The 18,642-nt window shown below is 39.4% G+C and overlaps 1 protein-coding gene across 8 annotated transcripts in view; it reads right to left on the minus strand.

Moving 5' to 3' along the window:
- The window catches only part of SYTL2 (synaptotagmin like 2), a 120,894-nt gene that overhangs the window by 14,856 nt on the left and 87,396 nt on the right, over window positions 1-18,642 (minus strand). For 3 of the 8 annotated variants that reach the window (XM_088018045.1, XM_088018044.1, XM_088018046.1), the window contains 4 exons: window positions 13,277-15,718; window positions 8,831-8,932; window positions 6,634-6,687; window positions 2,312-2,406 (listed from right to left, as the gene is read on the minus strand). In XM_088018045.1, coding sequence (XP_087874171.1) covers window positions 2,312-2,406; window positions 6,634-6,687; window positions 8,831-8,932; window positions 13,277-15,718 — 2,693 coding nt within the window. Of the gene's footprint in view, window positions 1-2,311; window positions 2,407-6,633; window positions 6,688-8,818; window positions 8,933-13,276; window positions 15,719-18,642 lie in introns of those variants that run through there. The other 5 variants (XM_028126759.2, XM_028126756.2, XM_028126755.2 and 2 more) reach the window with 4 other exon arrangements.

Raw genomic sequence — 18,642 nt, forward strand, 5'->3', positions numbered from 1 at the left:
TGGTAACTTTAAAAATTCATGATTCAGAATGAGCTCCTTTGGGAGTTAGAGAGTTTATTGAGCAGTTCAGTGGAGTTAGGGAAACACCTTTATGGAGTAGTTAGTACATGCCAACATATTCCAGGGCCATGCAATTATGTATCATATAACAGATGCCAACTCTATTGCAGATTAAGGAAGGAGTTAAAGAAAAACAAAATTCATGACTTATATGGATAAGAAAAAAAAATCCTCCCTCAAGGATTAAAAAAACCCACACCACCGTATGTCCATTGTCACCCTCTACCCACGTACTTACAGCCCATTTCCCTCTATTACAGCATGTGCTGTGCTCTACCCAGTGTATCAGGTCACTAGTGATTTACTGAAGGATGAGATCCTGTCTTGTGGACCTGGAACGTTGATTTTCATGTAGCAGGCACTCAATGAACATGACTGATGCTAAGCCTTAAAGGGAGAGTGGACGGAGGCACAAAGCCTGGTTTCATGTCCACTTCCTTTAACATTCGGTCTGACCCACGTGCTTTGAGAGGTAAAATTCTACAGCTTTGTTTGGCATCTCTGATGCACAAACTCAAATGATTTGGACTCTCTTCATGTGGAGCTATGAGGCAGCACATTAAAACTGATAGAGGAGAAAAATGAAAAACCAGGAACTGGTGTCACTTGCCTCTTAAGTTATTATATAGCTTATTCATATGACCAACCAAGACCAAAGCCTATTTACAAAGGTGTAAAAGCAGGAACTCCATGAGGTTGCCTACTGTTGGCTTCCAACTAATGATTTAGTTTCAAAGAATGAGTGATTCTTTTCAAAGGAACTGTAATGTGGGCTGTTAAGCATATGCAAGGGTATATATTTGCAGATACAGTTCATCTAAGGCCTAAGATTAGACAGAGGGGTGCCCGGGAGGTCAGGGGGAGATATGTAGTTTATATGCTATCTAGAACTTTCCTCACATTTCATCTACTAAGAGAAAGCTTGAGGATAACGCTTTTTATTTCACCATCAAAAATCAGACCCAAACTGTAAATAGTAACAGCTAGCATTTACTGGGTATTCACTATGTGTCAGGCACTCTGCCGTATGTTTCCCGCACATTATCTCCCTGACTCCTCACAACGTAATGATGTAGAACTAGGAAACCAGACTCGGGGAAGTTAAGGAACTTACCTGGAGTCACACAACAGATTAGTAGCACAGTCAGCACTAGGAATGACTCCAAGCTCCTAACTACCCTGGTGAGAACATGGAATCTTTTTTTTTTTTTTTTTTTTTTTTGGCTCTTCAAGTTTTTATTTTAATTCTGGTTAGTTAACAGCCAGTGTTATATTAGTTTCAGGTATACAATATAGTGATTCAACAATTCCATACATCACTCAGTGCTCATCACAAATGCAATCCTTAATCCCCCATCACCCTACTTAACCCATCCCTCCACCCATAACATGGTATCTTAATTAAGTCAAAGGACCTGAGTTAAAGTCCTAGATCTAGGTTTTAGCAGCTGTTGGATTTGGGGAAAGTGATTTAACCTCTCTCAAGCACTTTTCCTCTCTTATAAAATGGAGAAAACAGTACCTACAACATTTAGTTGGTGAGAGTTAGATATCAGAATGAATATTAAGTGTCTGGTATTTACGAAGTACTGAGTGAATAGCAAGATAATAATCCTGTTCCGACCTGAGACAGCATGTATAATGGCTAACCATGATAATCAGATCCAGGCTCCCGTCCTGGTTGGACCCCTTTCTAGCTGAGTGACGTTACTCACCTCTCCCAGTGTTTCCTTATCTGTAATATCTGGTAATAAGAATGGTGCCTGCCTTCCAGGCATGTTGGACAGTTAAATGAGATAATGTATGTCAACTGCCTACAGTCAGTAGATATTCTTAAAGTTTGCTGTGTCATTGTCACTTTACTACTTTAACAAATGCTTTCAAATTGTTCATGCTACCTAGACAAAGCTCTCACAAATCAACTCTACTGGAAACTACAGAGTGGTTAGTTCATGCCAACATATTTCTGCCAGGATTTCTTATTTTATACCCACTTTTGAAACAAAAATCACATTCCAAAAATCAATGCAACTTGACTTCACCACCAAAATGAGTTACTGTTTGAGTCAAATGAGATATGCCTTGCCTTGTTCCAGGATTAACAATGCTGCTTCTATTGATAGGAAAGGCAGGGGTCAGTCCTGCTGACCTCTTTGGTCTCTGCCACTGCTGAATACAAACACACCAACCTCGGCACAGCAAATCCACCTATTTGGTTCCATTTGTCTGAAGTTACAGAAGACAAACTTGCCTCATCTTGGAGAAATGCTGGAACAGACTTGCTCATCCTTTTGAGTTTGTCAGGGTGGGAAAACGGATTATCAGGCTGTGAAGGCACTGTGGAAACTAAACAGCAGTGTTTCCATTCAAAATTATCCTCACATTATCAGACAAACATAAAACAAGTTGAAAACACACTTTTCTTTCATCTATGAATGAGATATTTTTGCAAAAAGGTTAACATGCACAGGATAAGATAAGCAACATGCAATTTTCATAAATTATACAGAGAGAACTTGCAAGGAGTTGAACCAATGGAAAAATAACAAAGACTGTTAGTTTTTATTAATCTGAAGCTGGATTTGAATTATATTAAAACATATAGCCATTGTGAATTGGCGTTCACTTATTTTTCACACCAGAGATTTGAACCACAAGATGTGTGATTTATTGGTTCATCTCCCTGGGATGTATTTTTTAAAACAAGCTGCAGGCTGAAAAACTATTTCATTGGACAGCAAGGATCTCCGTACACAACTCAATCCTAACGGTGTCCTGGCTACTGAGTGTCTAAGGGAAGGCTTGTTCGTTCAGTGATTGTGGGGATTGTGGGGCTGTTTCTCACTCAGAATTATGAAAGACTATGAGTTCAAACTAATTATTTTTTGAAAACAAATTATTTAGATACTTTTCTAATAGAAAAGTATCAGACACCTTATTTAGACACCTTTCGATACAGTAAGGATATGTGTGGAAGTCACAATGAGATGATGAATTCTATTCTTCATTTGTGTAACTCTAGTTAGAAACCTATTTCCTTCTATTTCCTTCTTTATCTAAGAATTGGTGTCGAAGCTTTTCTTATGGTGAATCCGAGATTGCTTACTGAATGAGTTAATATGTTTCAAGGCCTTTAGAACAGTACCCTGGCACACAGTATGCTCTATATAAGTATGTGCTATAAAGTAAATACTTTCTGATAATCTTTAAATTACCTTTTCGGTGTGATACAAATATACAGACTTGGTTTTTTACCAGTGAGAAAGATACCAGGAAAACAGATAAAAATAAAATTATATTTCTATATATAACTCAAAAGGCTCAAATTCAGCCCTAAGCATTAGCTAAATTCATCTTCAGTTAAAACAAAATTAATGAAGGGAAACTGAAAATTGAACTATAATAACAAAGATTTGCATATTCACATGGTAGTTCTCTTCTAGCCTTTGGCTCACAAATATATCAAAATACATTTACAGTGACTCACGAGATGATACCTGCTTTAATCACTACCCATTAAACAATAATGTGTATTGGGTATATTTGGGTGACTTACACTGCAGTAGTATAAGGTTAGATCCCATGAGGACACAGTAGAGCCCAATGAGTACACAAAAACTTTCTATCATAATACTGCTCCCTATTATTTTCAAAATTTATATCTGCTACTCAAATGTAGTCAGTTTTACATTTATTAGGATTTGGTAATTTATGTTTTGATCATGTATTTCAATTTTGTTTTGTGATTAGAATACATTCTTTGCTAGAGAAAAAAAATAATCCCAGCCCATACATTAAGAGTCATCTTGGAAAATACCATAAAAAAAGAGAGAAATTAATTCATCCAGAATTCAGCACATGATGAGCCTATTTGGCTTGACCTAACAAAGCTAGGTCATGAATAAAGACACAGATACATTGGCATATATTTCCATGTCTATCCTTTGTTTTCACTCCTCGGGCTACATGAAAAACATAACAAGCTAAAACAAGATGACCAAACTTAAGTATCTGCCAGTTCAAAAGCAGCTGGAGAAACCTCTTTACGCAACACCCCTGAGGGACAGAAGTCTTGGTTCCTCTGCAGCAGCTGGACAGAGAACATGCATCAGGGGCCAACACCTGGATTGTCTTTTTGCTTAGGTACTTCTTAAGAATTGGTCAGGTCATGTGCCAAAGCTCAGCACCTTCATCTCTGGCAGGTGGACCTCATGAGCCAAGTTTCAGATTTCAAACTAGATGTCACGGCCCTCTAGTGTCAGCACTTTGTTTCTCTATCACATGGCTCCTTCATTTAGCTGCTCTTCTCATTAAGACTTATTAGCACATCCAGACTATTGGGAAACTGTTAATAAAAATCTTGTGCTCTCCTAAGGGCAGACATGTGTATCATTATCTTCATACCTCCAGCGCCTAGCATTACGCAACTGGCTGAAACTGGGAAGCTAAGAAGACACACATGCATATCTCAGGCTTTGCTAGGCCCCACAGACACCTTTTTAATGTGCTATTTGTCCTCGAGACAGTCAGAGTTAAGTACAGCAATCCTAAGATTGAACAGAAAAGAGTAAACAATCATTATCTTCGATTGGTGGTGGACATTAATTAGCAGATGGACATTAGCCACCACAAATATGCACTTATTTCTTAAGATTCAGATGTTCACTTGCTTTATATATTGAATATATACTGAGTCCAGGTTTGAACCTCAGAGCTTAAACCCTGGACATAATAAAATTTGTTTCCATAGGTATGTAGAGAGGCATATACAACCATAGTGCATACTAACTGTAAAAGTACAATTCTTTCTTAGGTCCAAATAAATTATAAATTATTTCACATCTACAGGCTTATGTAAAGGCCACAAGAGATCCAATACTCAAGACCAGACTGCAACATAAAGCCAAGTGATAACAGAAGGTGCCAACTTCATTCTAAGAAAAGATTCAAAGAGCAGAGAGACTTATAGAAGTATAATAATACTCAGCACTAACATACATATATATTTATATATACTACATAAACCTGTCTACATAAAAATTTTTAAAATATGTAACTCTCCCCCAGCGGAACCACAAATTAATCTTTCAACACTGGCAGCAGTAAAATGTTTTTAATAAAACCCCTGTCAGAATGAAATAGTTTTGTAAGCTGCAAGAGTTTTAGTACTAATAACAAATACTGTGTGATTAATAGTGTTAGTTATTTCAGTATATTTAACACCATGTAAAGTGGCAACATTTAGTCATTTGTGAGAAAGATCCTGCTACTCACTTCCTGGTATGCACTCATTTGTATCTGGTTCCTGATCTGCTTTTTGATCTACTCAGAAGAGCAACATTGAGAATAAATACCATTTTACAAGAAGGATTAAAGAGACATGAAAGTAAAGCTCACATGTCAGTTGCACAACAGAGATTGCAGAATATATCTGACAGGTTTTCAGCTTGCTTTTATCCATTCCCCAGAGTGACTCTTCATTAGCCACTTTAGGGGTCTCCTATTCAACTAAAAATCCAACATCCAGGATAGGAGATATTTTGCATCTTTCCGCTAAGTCACTGAGCCACACATGGCTTGGCAGATGGAAGGAGCACTGAACTAGGAGTAATGAAGCCAAGCTTCTAGTTGCCACCTCCCCCCACTGACCAACTAGCTACAGGATTTTGCATAAGTCACCTCATTTCTCTGAGGTTTCTTATCTGTAAATGAAAATGAAAATCCCTGCCCTGCCTAATTCCACGAAATTGTTGCAAGCATAGAATGAGAAAAACAAAACTATGACACAAAAGTAGGGAATGACCTTTGAGGAGTTCTGATGCTATATTTTATGGGGAAAGCTCAGTTAATATACATTTTTATTATTATAATAAAGGCAATTTAGAAAACACAATCCCAATGTACAAATATAAATTACACATTTGCATAAATGCTGAACTATAAAAATCAGACTCATTTCCATCCCTTCCCCCACCAAGGCACTATTACCCTGTATATTTTATAACTGAACCACGTAATACTCAATCCACTGACAAACTTCATGATCTTCTGGTTCCTTAATATTCAGAACCAGTTAATTTTACCTCAGTCTATATTTAGCTATTTAAATGAGCCGAGGCAGGATCCTGACTCTGGTTCTGGGACTTGTCCCTTTGAAGTTAAAGCTTTACCAGCTATGCCCAGAGAGCTCCAAATGCTGAGACATGAGACAAATACAGGAATAACTTAACCCAGGAACCCACCCGACGCTTCCTGCCCTCACAAGGAGTTCTGCAAGTCAGAGTAGCAAAAATCAGCTCATACCCATAGAAATACAATATCCTATTTATAGAAACCCTCACTTCCCAAGGGTCTCTGATGCGATCCTCACAACGGTATTACCAGCAGAAGCCTTGAGAATACAAACAGTTAGTATTAAATGCACCAAGTCAGAACCGTTTTATAATAACTTAGGCACCATTCATCACATAGTGGCAAATGACGTTCTTCTATTTATCCAACAGCTGCATCCCAGTGACTGCCCAAACCGCCCAGAACCTACAGACAGACATGCAAATACATAAAGATATTTACCATCTTCAGCACTACGTACTAATTCTTCTGGCAGATTATCTACTTTTGCTTGATCTGTTCAGGAGAAATTAACAAATGGTTAACACGACTGACCCTTGGTGAGAGAGAACAATGAGACTGTCCCTGGAAGCCCCTGGAGTTGGAAGCAATTAGTCAAGATGCAGTGAGGGGTGCAACCAAGATGTCTTCCCCAAAATACTTTCTCTTTAGATTAGCTACTTGAAGCAGTGCCATAGCGGGAGCTCCCATTTCAGCCCCGATGCAGCTTACATCAGCATACTGCTGCACACGAACTCCCCAGGGTTAGAGGGTTAGCTAAGAGCAAGCAATCGGCCAGCAGCAGGAGAAAACACAGGGCGGCAACAGCCTCTCTATTCTTCTGGAAAGGGTAAGATGCTAGCCATGACTAACACCTTCTCAAACCCATGGTCATTAACAAATATTTCTGTGCATGCATCATCATTTGTGTATGCCTCTGGGAGCCTTGCTTGGGAAGTCAACTGAAGAGATGTAACTGGGGACCAGCTGCTAAGTGGAATCTTGGCAGGCTAGTGTGAGAGTGGGTATCGGTATTTGGAAGGGAGCGTGCAGGAATACCCGTCAGCTGATGGTGATTTTTTTTTTAACCCTGCACATTCCTAAGTATTTTAAAGCTGCACCATGGAAATAGCCCTATGCTTCACAGGCAAGAGGTTTGCCAAACTGGACAATTGTTGCTGAGTTTTGTTTTTTTTTTTTTTTCTTCAGGACCCATCACCAACATCAGGAAGAACAATTAGTGCGGTCTAACAAAGGACGGGACTCGCTTTCTGTGGGAGCATTCAGGCAGATGTGGGGGGGGTTGGCCACCTGTTGAGGAGGCTTTATAGGGAATTTCTGCATTGGGGGGGTATTTAAAATGAGTGACCTTCAAGGTCACTTCCAACCCTGAGATTCCAAGATCTCTGGTAGGGATTGAACTGTATATTCCAAAATGAGAATACTGTTCTCAGAGCCTTGAGAATCTCTGATTTTTAGGATTTAATGGAGTGGCTTTTCCCTTTTCCTTTTTAAATTCTGACTTTTTAGTCTCAATTGAAGATACCTAAAGCATATTCTAAACATGACAATGTTCAACTTTCAAGCATATGAGTTTGGCAGTGGTTAACTTCCATTCAATAACTTTTCTCATGACCCTCTGTACTCCCAGGGGTGCCTCTTAGCTTAAAAACAATTAAGAGCAAACCCCCTAGAAGTCAGGATTTCTAAGTCCACTTGTTTGGCTCACAAGTCTATATAGACTATATATAGACTTGTGAGCTCTCACTCTCATATATATATATATTTTATGCTTTATGTTAGTACTCAAGAAGTCCTTCACCAATTAAAGCATGGGGGGAACAGTGTGCCTAAAGTGTTACAGGCCAGGTAGTTTTTGGGCTAATAGTTCCAGTATCCAAAAGAAATGTGTGAAAAGAAGGGATAAAAGAGAAAGGACAGTCCTTGAAGCTAGGGACCAACTCATCTCCATATCATGCAAAATTCATCAGACATCCAACACTGTCGTATATAACACGGTCACTTCATAAATGCTCTTGATAGTAGTCTGTTGATTCGGATACACAGCTCTGCTGCATGACACTAAATGAGGTACTTTACTTCTCTGAGCTTCATTTGCCTCATCTGTAAAATGGGAATAACCATCCTCTCTTGCAGGGTTCCATACGCCAATTAGATGAAATGCTGCATGTGAAATGCTTAGCCACATCTTGGCACCCAGTGCTCAATAAATGTTAGCTATTCTTACTAGAACCTCCAGTTATCCCAATCTTTTAAAACTCACTGGACTTAAACACTCAAACTGGGATTCTTCAATTCTTTTTTTTTTTTTTTTGGTTTTTCACTTTACTTACAGAGGAATTTGGCCTTTTTTTATTCTCTTAATATTTACAATAATTCTTTTTTTTTTCTTCAATTCAAGGAAACCTAGTGCTTTAGTAACCAAAACTCATGCACGATTTTAAAAGTTCCAGTCCATTTAAGATGAACTTCTTCTGGTCACTTTGGAAGGGTTATTGTCATCTGTTAACCCCCGCTTTAGGGGCTTCAGTGCACAACAGCATGCAGTGAGGCCCCAGAAAAGCACATGAGCATTTTTAAGCTTAGACGGGCAGTGGGGGGGGGGTGGTATGAAGAGTGGGGCAACCTTTATTCTCACTTGGTGAATCTGATGAAATGTCTTCTAGACTTTTGGAAGGCATTTTCCTAGCAGCTCTCCTTTCCAAAGTTTTCAAGACAGGACTGCGTTCTTCCTCTGAACCTGTTACGAGACACAATTGATGAACACTGCACAATACAAAAAAGATCCAAAAATCCTAACTCTTAACCAATGGACATTGGTATCATAGGTTGAGAGGTGGCATTATGTCAGAAGCCTCTATAGTTTTATTTACTCCATGAAGCACTTCTCAGAACAAAGTAAAAATTCTCCACTCTTCATATGTCCTTTAAAAACCATTTTCCTGGTCAAGAAACATTTGCAAGCATAAATCATAAAGGAACAAGATAACCACATAAATAGAAAAGTGATCTCTTAGTCGTCTACACCTCTATTTTAGGCACATGATTTGTTCTGCGCCAGACTTTGAATCTTTCCACTTCACTTCTAGCTTTTGAAGACAACCACAAAGTGGTTTTAGGAGCATTAAAACAATTAGCTGAAAACCATGGAAGGCAGGATTCAGATGCTTAACATCTGTGTATAATCAGGTACACAGATGGGCGAATTCTCCAGATCAACGGACTGTAGGCTTTTGGGGATTCATGAGCTAGTAAAATTTCCAACAAAATGTTGGGAAATGACATGAGGTAGTCAACTTTTTATTTTATTAAGTCATTTTAAATTGTGTGTGGGGGGGCTCTATCATGTATTAATAACTTTACTTATTTTTTTAAAAAGGCATGTTAGAAAAAAAGGTCGTGTTAGGACCAAAAGAAAAAAAAGAAAAAAAGAAAAAGGGCATAACCTCAAAATAAGAATAGTCCTTTAAATTAAATACATCTAACGATACAAAAAATATATCTCTAGACGGTTCTTAACTTTTTTATTTTGACAGTGAAAACTCCATCATGGATTGATTAGCTCTGGTCTGAATATGGTCATTCATCACTATGTTCTAGGCACTAAAACAGTGGCTGGCAATAGGCACTTCAAAAATGTTTGCTAGGGGCACCTGGCTGGCTCAGCTGGTATAGCACATGACTCTTGATCTCAGGGTCATGAGTTCAAGCCCCACACTGGGCATGGAACTTACTTAAAAAAAAAAAAGTTTGCTAAATCAATGATTGATTCCATTAATGAGCCAATGAATTTGGGAACCACTTCTCTACACAAGACTTTCCTGAAATGTATCCCAGTTCTCCCCAATGTTAATTGGCCTTCTAGAGCAAATGGATTCTAAGATGAATTACATTTGGGATACTCTGTGTTCAAATTTAAGGGCTTCTTACTACAGATCTTCTTGGAGACTTTAATATGCTAAAAATGTGCACAAATTCCCAGCATTTCCGAAAGTATTTGACCATGGAGACTTTTTTTTTTTTTAAGGAATATACTGAGGTATTGGTTGATTAGGAGCTCAGCTACAAGTCAAACATGTTAGGTTGCTCACCAAAATTGTGGTGCCATTGTAGGCAGATTCCTCCCCTCTCCAGCCCACCCACACCCGTTTAAAAATAAAAATTTAGGTTAGGGTATATAAAACTACAACTGTACCATTTTATACCTCGCGTTGTCTTCTAACTTTTAAGTATCTTCTCTGGGCTCTGTCTGGGTGGTTATTTAACACTGATGATTTCATTTTTAGATAGGTTTTTTGCTGTTCAATCAGTTATGCTGATACACCATAAACAAAGCTATGTACCTTAGGGGCAACAGTCTCCAGAGTGAGTACAAATTTACAAGCTCTCCTATGGGTCAGTCTACCCTCCTCACTTGTGGGATAGTTTAGTAAAGGTCCCCTTCAGCAAGTTGAACATGCTGACATATACTCCTGCGTATGTCTGGTTTCAGAGACTGGTATTCCACTTTCCTTTTACCAGCAACCTTTGTAGCAGGGGCTTCAACTTGAGTAATAGGATTTAAAGGTGGTTTGTTTGCTCCGTTTTCAAGAAGATGCCCTACCGTTACTTGCAAAGGAAACCAAACCTCATGAGTCATCCACCCAGGAAAGCTTATTCATTCTCATCAATACTGAGGGGAGCTAGAAAATGACAATTTTCTAAACTGTTAGGAGGGTGACCGACACCAGCTGTCGTGCAATTGTGGTTAAAATGTTCCAGCCAGAGAACATCCTTTATCATTTCATTGCTATAATCGGGTAATTGTGCATTCCTATTTACTTCTGGGTTTCTCTGCTAAAATGCCCATGTTGATCACCATAGCAAACTGAGACAAGGCCTGTAGCTTCCAGCCTGGCTGAAACCAGTACCCCCAAGCCCACTTAGATGAATGTGGTAATCAATTAAGATCTTTATTCACTTAGCCAAGGCAGGAGCCAAAGAAATGCAACAGGCCAGGCAAGGCCCTCAGGTGGAATCAGGTGAAGTCATCTGACCAAAGTCATACTCTAGAGAAGGGGGAGATTCTGCAGATAATTGAAAACAAGAGGAAAAGAGTGCCAACAAAACACCACAGCACAAGGTATCTAAGGGAAAGAAAGTTCCAGCCTTGCCCTCTGTTCCTGGTATTTAGCCACTACTGTGGTACAATATTCATCCTAAAAGGGAAATGTGTGCCCATTTGTGTGTGGCACTTTCTTGCCACAAATCTTACTAGAGACTTCTGTGTGGATTGCCAATTAAGAAAGAAATTATTTCCAGGAGGAAAACTAGCTTGAATGTTTCAGAAGTACTTTCTAAACCCAAAAAGTTCTTTAAAAAATACTTTTAAAACCTAAAAATTCTATTGTTAATGAGAATAAAGTCAGATTCTGAAACACTGCCTTGTGGGTAGAACTCTCTATGTAACTCATTTGATTAAAGAATATAAAAGGAAATGTAGCTTTTTATTAACAAAGCCTAGGTAGAACTGAAGTGATAAGAATTTACCACCATTTCCGTGTCATATTAATCCCAATTTTAAAAGCCCTATCATCCTTTACATCAGCATTCCCTAAATCAACTCATTAAACCAACGGGTTAAAAAATTCAGAATGCTCACTGGAGGTTTTTCTCCAGTTTTCTGCATTGGAACTCATGTCGCCACCTGAAAAATCAGAGTCAGAGAAATCTTTTTCTTCTTTTTTCTCTATTCTCTTACATGGTGATGCCAGAATCAATTTGACGTAAATTGTTTCTGTAGCATTCTCTGTGTTTGTCAGGAGAGGAATGGATTGCCTATTTCTGGACATACTAATTGCTTTAGGAGCCTCTTCCAAGCCAGGCTCCTGAGAAGCCCCTTCTTGAACCCCTGCAACCTCACTTTCACTATCCCTGTCCTCTGCAGGGTATATAGTTTCAGTGATCCCTATTTTATGTTCCACATAGAACTGCAGGGTTCCAGGGATCTCAACCCCACTTTCAGAACCACGAAGATCTACCGATAAATCAGTCACAGCTTCGTCACCTCCCAACACTTCATCACACTGGTTGACTTGCGATTTGAAAACATTACTCATAAGCTTCATTTCAGAGGCCTCTGAGGCTGTCCAGTCAAAATGGGGTACTGTCCTCAAGAAACTGGCCTGCTCTGACTGGGAAGGCTCCTTCTCAGGCTTTTCTTCCTTCACTGACACCTGGAGCTGGTAAGAAGGAGCTTCAGATGTTTCTCTAAAAAGTTTCTCAAAACTAATATCAAAAGCACTCTCAGTGATTAATGGAGCCTCAGACTTTTTTACTATTTCTTTGATTTCCTCAGGATGGAATTCAGAAGCAGCTTGCCTGGACACCTCAGCCCTACCTGTTAACTTTGATGGAGAAAGAGTCCCTAGATCACTTTCATATTTTGAGGAGGGGGTTTCAATTACTTCCTTCAGTAGTTTTTCTAAGCCAGCACTGAATTCTAGGAACTCTGATTTAGGTTGAATAACTGTTTCCCTCACAATTTCTGCCACTTCCTGAGGTAACTCTTTGCCAGGCTGACTAACAGTGGAACCACATGAGCAACAGGTTTGTTCTGATGGAGGTACTCGGGCAGCTAAATAAGATCCAACGTTATGAGTTTTATCAGGCACTACATTGAAGGAATAGAAATCATTTCTGTCTGGCATTGTAATGTCCATTGTAGCCCATGGTGTAGAATTTTGGGGGCTACCTGCTGCCTGTACTCCTTCAGGAAATTCTGCTTGTACTTCTCCAGGAACTACTTCCCTCCCAACTGGATAACAAGCTTCTCTCAGTATCTTTTGTAATACAGCATTTACATCATTCGAGGCAGTTTTAGGAGGAAGAATGACTTTTTCTGCGGTCTCTGAAATTTCCCTTCGCAAAGGTAATGCCTTATCCTGGGGAGCAAGATGAGCATCCCTGGAAGAAGGCATCTCTTGGGGAGAGTTGGCCACATCCCCAAAAGAATCTTTTCTGTAAAGATGGGAAGGTTGACCCGATAGGTGAGAACATTCTGCGGCCACCTGAAATAAGTCGTCTGTGCTTAGTTGGCACTCACCACTTTCAGTTTTCTGGGGGAGAACTGTATTTACCAAAGTTTCGTTCCCCTTTGGAAAAGGAGCTATTATCTCTTTCTGATAGGCTGATGTGCTGCGACTCCATTCTATCCCTTTTTCATAAACTCTACCCTCTTCAGGTTCAGAGTTGATTCTAGTGGTAACAGGTTCCAACACAATTGGCAAGGGACAGGGTGAAGTTCCAGATGCTTCCTTTAGGAGTTTGTCTAGACCAGCAGTCAAAGTGTTTGGCTTAACCTTTAGAGGAGCTACTGTTTTGTCTACATGCTCATTAATGGTCTCCTTATGTCCTTTGTCATCTTCTTCAGTCTCAGCAAAATCTGTATTTTGAGGCCATCTTTTATTTCCAGAAATATCTGGTTCAGACATTTGTTTTCCATGAACTTTTCCACCCAAAGGAGGCATGGCTAGTGATGAAGCTTCTGAAAGTAGCTTCTGTAAGCTGTCATTAAAAGTGTCTTTGTAGTCTTTAGACAAAACACTTGTTTTAACTATGGATTCTTGAATCTCTTGGTCTGAGTAATCCTTTTCTTCCTCAAACACTGGCGTAACAAACCATTTTGTACTCTTTTCCACATTTTCCTTTGATGACTCATTTCCTGGCAAATGATGAGACGACTTTCTGGATGGTCCCATTGGAAATGTGGTTTCATCCGATAACACCTGGCGTGTGCACTTTGAATTTGATTTCTCTATTTTCCCTCTTACCAGAATTTTTTTTTTACCTCGAAGTATCCCTATTTCATGGGTATTCTTTCCTGATGATTTAATGTCACTGAATTCTTTGTGTTTCTGGCTATTAAAAGGCACCAAATATTTTTGACTTATTGTGTTAGTATTCTTCTCAACATTTTCTTGACTGTTTGGATTGGCTCCTAAGTCCCAAAACTTTCTCAAATTCTCAAATTGAGAGTGATTATAGACCTGTTCTGTATTGGATTCATCCATTCTTTCTTTTAGGGACTTAACTTTAAAGTTGGGATTTGATTCACTGATTAGAGATTTGTCTTTCTCCAAAGGAGTATGCGTTCCACTCCCAATATTTGAAGGATGTTGTCCAGCCGGTAAAGTAATATCCTTTTCATAATGCCAACTCTCTGCCACTGGCAATCTTTTTATAGGCTCATTTATCTTATTCTGAAAGGGAGACACTTCACCTGATTGGTCAACTGAAGGATAATTTTTGGATGGACCGGATATCTGGGGCCTGGTCTCTTTAGGTTTATTCGGGGAATAAAAACTGGAGAGATGGGCTGTGTGGTCATTCTCATCTAGGACCACTTGTTTGCTAGTGACTTGATTATATTCACACTGGCCTGTAGATAAACTGTCCATGGACTTCACAGGCTGATATGCTTTAGCCAAGGGTTGCCCTTGACTGCATGACAATGTGGGTTCTTTATGAGTTAACTTAGCAGCAGCTTTCTCACCTTCCCAGAAAGATATTCTTTCACTTACTCTTTTGTATTTCTCTCTTTGCACTTGGTTCTTGTGAACCTCACCAGCTTCTTGTAACTGGACCTCAGGTTTCTTCCAGGATTTGTTTTTGGTAGCCCCGTGTAGTGACTCAATATTCTCTGGCTCTAAAGAAGCTTTCAGGACGTATGGATCTCCTCCTTTGCTCTCTCTCTCTGCCCTCATGTTCTCTTTCAAACTTGTTTTTTTGACAAGTATTGAAGAGTCAAAATTCACTTCTGAGTTTCCTCTATTTTTTTCATAAACATGAAGCTTAGGCTCTTCTTCATCTAAGCTGCCAACATCCTTAATGTTGCATGGAACTTGGTCTTCTGCATCAGGTCCTTTGAGAGCCCTGTAGGAATAGTAACTAATTGGGGTAAGTACTCGATTTCCTTCTCCTCTATTTTTTGAAACTTGGCTAGAGTCCATAGTTTTACTCCCTTGATTTGGGCCATAGATTTCACATGGTTGAAATATGGCTGGACCTTCCTTGCCTTGTTGGGACAAATCAATGGATTTGGGTTTGATATTCACATTATTATTTTGGCAAGTCCTAGAAGGCAGTGTATTTCCCTTTCCCTGGAACATTGAATCAGATTCCATAGGCATCAATTTAACTTTGGTGGGTAACAGAGCCTTTGAGCCATTTTCTTTTAGAATGGTGTCATCTCTCACCAAGGCAGTAGCAACTGGTGATTCTGAGTGTGTTTCTTCTTTCAGCTCCATTCTTTGGGGATGTTGGAGAGGTGACTTATTGTCTTCTGAATGAGAACTCCGATTAAACCAGTCTAGGACTTTAGATATGGAATCGTCAGTTGTCTTCCTTATCTCAGTGGCAAATGGACCAGAGTGTGAGGACGTCCTAGCTTTTAGGGCCTTGAGAAGAGGGGGCTTACCTTGCTGACAGTCTCTAGAACTGTGATCTGGCACCTGAGATGGCTCAGGCTCAACACAAGACAGTCCATCTGCAACAAAGAAATGCTTTTCTAAATAAGGAAAGAGAATGCTTAAAGAATTATTATTCAATCACTCACATTATCTTTTAAAGAGGCACTTTGTATTTATACTTTCCACACCACTAGCTGTTTCTATCAGCATTTTTCAGGATATTAATTAATTATATCCTAATTAAGATATTCTACCAGAGTTGCTCTGACAGTAAAGGAAGGTAAATGTAGACGCCTGAGGTATGGGATATAGAGCCAGTTGAAAAATTCCTTTGACGTCTCTGATTTATTCTGAAAATTCATATGGGGGTGCCTGGTTGGCTTGGTCAATAGAGAATGCAAGTCTTGATCTCAGGGTCATGACTTCAAACCCCACATAGGGTGTAAGCTTACTTAAAAAAAACTCATGTGGATTTTATATTCTGATCCATGTGACATTTTTTTTAAAGATTTTATTTGAGAGAGAGAACGCACACGCATGTGCGCAATAATGGGAAGAGGGGCAGAGGGAAAGGGAGAGAGAATTCCAAGCAGACTCCCCACTGAGCATGGAGCCCAACATGGGACTGGATCTCATGAGTCTGAAATTATGACCTCAGCAGAAACCAAGAGTTGGATGCTTAACCGACTGAGCCACCCAGGTGCCTGTGATCCATGTTACATTTTCAATATTACTTTTCTTCTACTCTCAAATCTATGCATAAAACTTGACACTGTAGGAAGATGTACTATGTTGATTTTATGACTCCACCCATCCACTGGCATACTTCTGAACACTAGAGGTGGCTTATACCGAGTTTGAGGAACAAAGACCAAGGAGAATTTCAGGAGTTGGGAAAACAACTTTCTGGAGCTCCCTCCAGAATATCAGAATGGTACAATGAGGATATTTGTATTCCTGGGCCTTCCTCTTGATAGATTAAACCAGAATCTTGGAAGAGGGGCCCAGGAATCTTTACTAACAGCTATCACAGAGATTGTTCTGTATACTGGAGTTTGAGGATCATGATCTCAAGAGACTCCTCTGTTATCCCCTATTTCCCTTCTACAGTTTGTGAGTTTCTAAGTAGTTTCTGTGAGCCAAATAAACAAAACAAGATGTAGAATGTGATCGTCACCCGTTCCCTGATGTTGGCTGACCAATGGCTAAGATGCTAGAGAAGGTTATTTAAGCTCTAAGCTATCAAGAAAGCAGAGAGAATCCTTTCTGAGCCTTAATCAAAGGGCACATGGGACACTTAGATAAGGGAGCTCAGGCACCCATCCCTTTAGTTAACACCCAGGTGTTTCAGCATTCCTCCCTCTTCCTTACAAATGCTAAGCCATGCAGCGCATGTTCCTGAAAATTAAGTCAACTGAACTTTTATGACGTCAGCTACATTTCAAATGCACTAGAGGACATATCAGTTAATAAAATTCTACCTTTATTTTAATCATCGACTCTGGCTAAGCGTGAAAACAACAAAGTATTATACAATAATGGGCACGTGGCAGATCTTGGTTTCCTTAACTACACATTGTACTATTGAATATATGTCAATAATTGTGAAGTTCTTTTGAGAAATCTTGAAGAATTCTGTGTTCATTTGTTTAACAGAAGATAATGATGAAAAAATGCTTATAACATACTATTAGTAAAAAAAAGAATTCTGGCAGTACAAACATAATTTAAGATTATATTCATGCTTGAAAATTATTGAAAGGCTCTACAATTACATGTCAGCAATACTGTAGTTAGTGCTGGATGATGACATCACAGATGGTATTTGTTTTATCCTGTGTGCATTTCTTCTTTTCAAATGTTTTACAACAAAAGTGTATTACTTTTGGGGTGCCTGGGTGGCCCAGTCGTTAGGCGTCTGCCTTTGGCTCAGGTCATGATCCCAGGGTCCTGAGATCAAGCCCCACATCGGGCTCCCTGCTCTGCGGAAAGCCTGTTTCTCCCTCTCCCACTCCCCCTGCTTGTGTTCCCTCTCTCGCTGTGTATCTCTCTGCCAAATAAATAAATAAAATCTTTTTTTTAAAAGTGTATTACTTTTAAAATAAGAACAGTTATTTTAAAGATTTGATGCCAGGCAGTGTTCCATCTTCTCTGTATTTTGCAGTGTAGTAATGAATGTGATATTGACTGTCCTGAAGGTCAGAGCTAAAGTCAAACCCTTATAATTCACATACTTTGCATTTACCATTTCTGGGGGCCTGGTTTTCTTTCTATGCTTCATTATTTACTTGTATATATTTTTGTGGTAAGCAGGGCATTAATAAGTAAGCAGAACTTTGTATATAAGCTCTAAAGCTAGGAGGCCTGTCGATCAAAATAGGTGTAGCTGGGGATGCCTGCTTGGCTCAGTCAGTTGAGTGTCTACTTTGGGCTCTGGTTGTGACCCTGGGGTCCTGGGATCAAGTCCCTTGTTGGGCTCCCTGCTCAGCAGGGAGTCTGCTTTTCCCTCTGCCCCCGCGCATGCTCTAAGAGAAAAAAAATCTAAAAAAAAAAAAAAAAAAATATATATATATATATATATGTAACTGACGATGTCTTCCTCCCAAACTTCATGGTCAGCTGGGACTTAAAAATCAGAAAGCACAGGGTTGCCTGGGTGGCTCAGGTGGTTAAATTCCCACTCTTGATTTCTGCTCAGGTCATGATCTCAGGGTCATGGGACTGAGCCCCGCATTGGGTTCAGCACTGGGGGGGGAGTCTGCTTGAGATTCTCTCTCTCCCTATGCCCCCCCACTCATGTGCTTGCTCTCCCTAAAATAAATAAATCTTTAAAAATAAAAATCAGAAAGCACAAATAAGTAGTTAATATAAAATTATAAAGATAGTCCTTAGTCTGTGGGAAAGCAGGTATAGTTTGAAAAACAGGAAAGGTTTACCAAATTTTTTCTGTGAATGATAGTAAAGGAAAATATTATTAAAGAATTTTTTTCATCTTTTGAAT

This window comes from Eumetopias jubatus, unplaced genomic scaffold (assembly GCF_037043125.1).
Source record: "Eumetopias jubatus isolate StellerSeaLion01/CBP00866 unplaced genomic scaffold, mEumJub1_p1.0 scaffold_13, whole genome shotgun sequence".
Lineage (NCBI taxonomy): Eukaryota > Metazoa > Chordata > Mammalia > Carnivora > Otariidae > Eumetopias > Eumetopias jubatus.